Source organism: Eptatretus burgeri, chromosome 10, assembly GCF_056783735.1.
Source record: "Eptatretus burgeri isolate ZD-2024b chromosome 10, Ebu_testis_v1, whole genome shotgun sequence".
Taxonomy (NCBI): Eukaryota; Metazoa; Chordata; class Myxini; order Myxiniformes; family Myxinidae; genus Eptatretus; species Eptatretus burgeri.
In genome coordinates this window covers 30,493,878-30,499,772 of record NC_140970.1, presented here as the reverse complement: position 1 = coordinate 30,499,772, position 5,895 = coordinate 30,493,878, and the positions used below count along the sequence as shown (strand labels likewise).

At 56.4% G+C, this 5,895-nt stretch overlaps 1 protein-coding gene across 2 annotated transcripts in view; it reads left to right on the top strand.

Annotated features, from left to right (window-relative positions):
* The first annotated feature begins 286 nt into the window (after window positions 1–286).
* Window positions 287–5,895, top strand: part of PUS3 (pseudouridine synthase 3) — a 50,508-nt gene continuing 44,899 nt past the window's right edge. Inside the window, exons 1-2 of one of the 2 annotated variants that reach the window (XM_085897690.1) lie at window positions 287–557; window positions 4,077–4,223. In XM_085897690.1, the coding sequence (XP_085753816.1) occupies window positions 384–557; window positions 4,077–4,223 (321 nt within the window). In that variant the 5' untranslated portion in view covers window positions 287–383. Of the gene's footprint in view, window positions 558–785; window positions 1,008–4,076; window positions 4,224–5,895 lie in introns of those variants that run through there. The other variant, XM_085897691.1, reaches the window with a different exon arrangement.

Genomic DNA, 5,895 nt, shown 5'->3' with positions numbered 1-5,895 from the left:
CGTGGAGATCTTGAATATTGAATGCTAATTTTGAGTTGAAAGTCGAAGTCGATGTGAACACTTTCTCACGTAAACATAACGCAACGGCGGCGCGATGAATCTTGCACTCGGCGTAGCAACATGGCGGCGCGATGAATCATTCACGAGGCGTAGTAACATGGCGGCATACATGGTGGCGACACAATGGTGCGCACAACGTGAATAGCATAATCATTCCAGTCTGAAAACAGTTCAGTGAGTGAAAGTGCCGAATGGAATACGCTGCTAGAATTGAGCTGAGTGTGCTGTTAGTGTGGTGACAATTGGGTAATTTGTATGTGTTGCAGTTGCCGATGAGGCGTGCGGACCGCTGATCGGGTGTCTTTGGGGGGGGGGGGATCGTCATGGCAGGTCGGACGTCGGAGCTCACGGTTCGGATCTTGCGCTTGGAGGCTGAACTGGTCGAGCTGCGATCCCGCAAGGCCCGGAAAAGCCGACCCGTTCGTCCGTTGGACTTCTCGGCCTTTAACTTCAGACACGTGGCTTTGAAAATTGCTTACCTGGGTCATCGGTACCAGGTGAGAGATCGGGCGAGGATCTGATCAGGTTCCTTCGTCGTTTACTTCAGTTACCTCTTGTACCTTTCATGCTTTACAAGCGAAACCAGGGTCGAAATAGGGTTTTTTTTTTAAAGCGACTCCTGTTTGTGTTTCCACCCGATTCCACAACGGGGCCATCGATTTATTACATACGCATCGTCATATATGGGGGTGTCGTCCATATGATGTGTTCGCCCCCGCAGCTTGAACGTTCAGCTCGGTGTCCCGTTGGATCCCACTGGTCGTCGGGGACGTTAAATCCCTGCTCGAACCGACGGTGCAAGGGGGGGGGGGCACTGTGTCAACGGCACAACACACTCGGTGCTAAATGATGTAAACCTGCTGGACCTGTCACGACGTCCACACGAATCGATGAATCGACCAATCAAGAGTAAACTGATCGTCAAGGCCCCGACAAGCATCGCTTGGGTGACTTTGATACGTCTGTTCACTCCCGGATCGGTTTGTGATGCTTTGGTTCAGGTTTGAAGTTTGGACGAATTTCTGTGCAGTATCCATGGTGACACTGGCTCCTCACCCCGTGTGGTACTACCGTCTGGCTCCTCACCCCGTGTGGTACTACCGTCCGGCTCCTCACCCCGTGTGGTACTACCGTCCGTCTCCTCACCCCGTGTGGTTCTACCGTCTGGCTCCTCACCCCGTGTGGTACTACCGTCCGGCTCCTCACCCCGTGTGGTACTACCGTCTGGCTCCTCACCCCGTGTGGTACTACCGTCTGGCTCCTCACCCCGTGTGGTTCTACCGTCCGGCTCCTCACCCCGTGTGGTACTACCGTCCGGCTCCTCACCCCGTGTGGTACTACCGTCCGGCTCCTCACCCCGTGTGGTTCTACCGTCCGGCTCCTCACCCCGTGTGGTTCTACCGTCTGGCTCCTCACCCCGTGTGGTACTACCGTCTGGCTCCTCACCCCGTGTGGTACTACCGTCTGGCTCCTCACCCCGTGTGGTACTACCGTCTGGCTCCTCACCCCGTGTGGTTCTACCGTCTGGCTCCTCACCCCGTGTGGTACTACCGTCTGGCTCCTCACCCCGTGTGGTACTACCGTCTGGCTCCTCACCCCGTGTGGTACTACCGTCCGTCTCCTCACCCCGTGTGGTACTACCGTCCGTCTCCTCACCCCGTGTGGTACTACCGTCTGGCTCCTCACCCCGTGTGGTTCTACCGTCCGGCTCCTCACCCCGTGTGGTACTACCGTCCGGCTCCTCACCCCGTGTGGTACTACCGTCCGGCTCCTCACCCCGTGTGGTTCTACCGTCTGGCTCCTCACCCCGTGTGGTTCTACCGTCTGGCTCCTCACCCCGTGTGGTTCTACCGTCTGGCTCCTCACCCCGTGTGGTACTACCGTCTGGCTCCTCACCCCGTGTGGTACTACCGTCTGGCTCCTCACCCCGTGTGGTACTACCGTCTGGCTCCTCACCCCGTGTGGTTCTACCGTCTGGCTCCTCACCCCGTGTGGTACTACCGTCTGGCTCCTCACCCCGTGTGGTACTACCGTCTGGCTCCTCACCCCGTGTGGTACTACCGTCCGTCTCCTCACCCCGTGTGGTACTACCGTCCGGCTCCTCACCCCGTGTGGTACTACCGTCCGGCTCCTCACCCCGTGTGGTACTACCGTCCGGTTCCTCACCCCGTGTGGTACTACCGTCCGGCTCCTCACCCTGTGTGGTACTACCGTCCGTCTCCTCACCCCGTGTGGTACTACCGTCCGGCTCCTCACCCCGTGTGGTACTACCGTCCGTCTCCTCACCCCGTGCGGTTCTACCGTCCGGCTCCTCACCCCGTGCGGTTCTACCGTCCGGCTCCTCACCCCGTGTGGTTCTACCGTCCGGCTCCTCACCCCGTGTGGTTCTACCGTCCGGCTCCTCACCCCGTGTGGTTCTACCGTCCGGCTCCTCACCCCGTGTGGTTCTACCGTCCGGCTCCTCACCCCGTGTGGTTCTAGCGTCCGGCTCCTCACCCCGTGTGGTACTACCGTCCGGCTCCTCACCCCGTGTGGTACTACCGTCCGGCTCCTCACCCCGTGTGGTACTACCGTCCGTCTCCTCACCCCGTGTGGTACTACCGTCCGTCTCCTCACCCCGTGTGGTTCTACCGTCCGTCTCCTCACCCCGTGTGGTTCTACCGTCCGTCTCCTCACCCCGTGTGGTTCTACCGTCCGGCTCCTCACCCCGTGTGGTTCTACCGTCCGGCTCCTCACCCCGTGTGGTTCTACCGTCCGGCTCCTCACCCCGTGTGGTTCTACCGTCCGGCTCCTCACCCCGTGTGGTACTACCGTCCGGCTCCTCACCCCGTGTGGTACTACCGTCCGGCTCCTCACCCCGTGTGGTACTACCGTCCGTCTCCTCACCCCGTGTGGTTCTACCGTCCGGCTCCTCACCCCGTGTGGTTCTACCGTCCGGCTCCTCACCCCGTGTGGTTCTACCGTCCGGTTCCTCACCCCGTGTGGTACTACCGTCTGGCTCCTCATCCCGTGTGGTACAACCGTCTGGCTCCTCACCCCGTGTGGTACAACCGTCTGGCTCCTCACCCCGTGTGGTACTACCGTCCGTCTCCTCACCCCGTGTGGTACTACCGTCCGTCTCCTCACCCCGTGTGGTACTACCGTCCGTCTCCTCACCCTGTGTGGTACTACCGTCCGGCTCCTCACCCCGTGTGGTACTACCGTCTGGCTCCTCACCCCGTGTGGTACAACAGTCTGGCTCCTCACCCCATGTGGTACAACCGTCTGGCTCCTCACCCCGTGTGGTACAACCGTCTGGCTCCCGACCCCATGTGGTACAACCGTCTGGCACCCGACCCCGTGCGGTATGACCGTCCGTCTCCTCACCCCGTGCGGTTCGACCGTCCATCTCCTCACCCCGGGCGGTACGACCGTCCGTCTCCTCACCCCGTGCGGTTCGACCGTCCATCTCCTCACCCCATGCGGTACGACCGTCTGGCTCCTGACCCCGTGCGGTACGACCGTCTGGCTCCTGACCCCGTGCGGTACGACCGTCTGGCTCCTGACCCCGTGCGGTACGACCGTCTGGCTCCTCACCCCGTGCGGTTCGACTGTCCATCTCCTGACCCCGTGCGGTGCGACCGTCTGGCTCCTGACCCCGTGCGGTACGACCGTCTGGCTCCTCACCCCATGTGGTACTACCGTCTGGCTCTTCACCCCGTGTGGTACTACCGTCTGGCTCCTCACCCCGTGCGGTACGACCGTCTGGCTCCTCACCCCGTGCGGTACGACCGTCTGGCTCCTCACCCCGTGCGGTACGACCGTCTGGCTCCTCACCCCGTGCGGTACGACCGTCCGTCTCCTGACCCCGTGCGGTACGACTGTCTGGCTCTTCGCCCTGAAGTGCCACTGAGGGGATGTTGCCATTTACTGGTGATGTCACTATGTCATGCTGATTAAACTGTCCAAAAAACCTGAAAGTGGATGTTTCTCTCATTGGTCAAATGTTCGCTTTGCTTCCTTGAATCCTTGTGTAGGGTTATGCAAGTCAAAGGAACACGGAAAACACAGTGGAGGCGCACCTGTTTGAGGCACTGCAACGAACGAGGTTGGTGCAGAGCAAAGAGAAAACGTCTTACTCTCGTTGTGGGAGAACCGACCGAGGCGTTAGTGCCATGGGTCAGGTAAGGGATCGGTGTTTGAGTGTTTTCAGATTTTATAGCACAGGTAACCCAAAAATCGTGAAAAACTTTGCTACAAAGTAAAAGACAATTTTACAACTGTAAAGCAAAGCAGCGTAAGTCTATAAAGCCATTGATCGACAATGTGTGAGTGCATACTGTTTACCTATCGAACCACTCACCTTGCTTCTCTCTGTTGAAGCATGTAATAGTTGTTATAATGGGAGCGCAGTGATGACGCTGGACTGTCAGGCTGGTTAAAATCCAGCTGAAGGTGGCAGGATGAAGAATTTTGTAAACTCGGCTAATCTCAGGAGAATTACCACGATGCCCTGAGATCATCATCATCAACAACAACAACAACAACAACAACAGGCATTTTAAAGGCCATTTTCCATGCTTTTGTGGGGGTTAGTCTTGCGGGCCTCATGACAATCTTCTCCACTTTGTCCTATTTTCTGCATCTCCCCTTGTTAACCCCCTTACCCGCATTTCTTCTTCCACCACCTTAAGCTGAGTCTTTCTTGGTCTTCCCCTTCCTCTACTTCCTTCTACATTCATTTCCATCACTCTTCTTACCCAGTAACTTTCATCCTTCCTCAACACAATCATGACCCAACCATCTCAACCTGTTTCTCTTCACAACCTCCATCACAGGCTCTATTCCCATCATCTTACACAATTCATCATTTGTCTTTCTCTCTCCTCTCCTCTCCTCTCCCCTCTCTCTCTCCCAACATATTCCGCACATCCACCGAATCATTCGCATTTCCACCCTTCCCAGCCTTTGATGCTGCTCCATGTTCATTACCCATGTCTCGCTCCCATAAGTCGATGCACTTCTCACCCATGCAGCATACACCTTTTCCTTCAACTTCAACGACACTCCTCTCCTTGTCAGCACGCCACTCAGTTCCTGAAACTTCTTCCATGCACATCTCACTCGAGCAACCGTGGGTAATCTGCTGTACGCGTACGTGATGCTAATTCACACATTTTGACTAACTTAAAAAATTCTCTGATGCGGATAGGATAATTTATTTAACGTGATTCTTCACCATTGTGTGTGAGACAGACACAGACACAGACACAGAGACAGAGACAGAGACACACACAGAGACAGAGACAGAGACACACACAGAGACAGAGACAGAGACACACACAGAGACAGAGACAGAGACACACACAGAGACAGAGACAGAGACACACACAGAGACAGAGACAGAGACACACACAGAGACAGAGACAGAGACACACACAGAGACAGAGACAGAGACACACACAGAGACAGAGACAGAGACACACAGAGACAGAGACAGAGACACACACAGAGACAGAGACAGAGACACACACAGAGACAGAGACAGAGACACACACAGAGACAGAGACAGAGACACACACAGAGACAGAGACAGAGACACACACAGAGACAGAGACAGAGACACACACAGAGACAGAGACAGAGACACACACAGAGACAGAGACAGAGACACACACAGAGACAGAGACAGAGACACACACAGAGACAGAGACAGAGACACACACAGAGACAGAGACAGAGACACACACAGAGACAGAGACAGAGACACACACAGAGACAGAGACAGAGACACACACAGAGACAGAGACAGAGACACACACAGAGACAGAGACAGAGACACACACAGAGACAGAG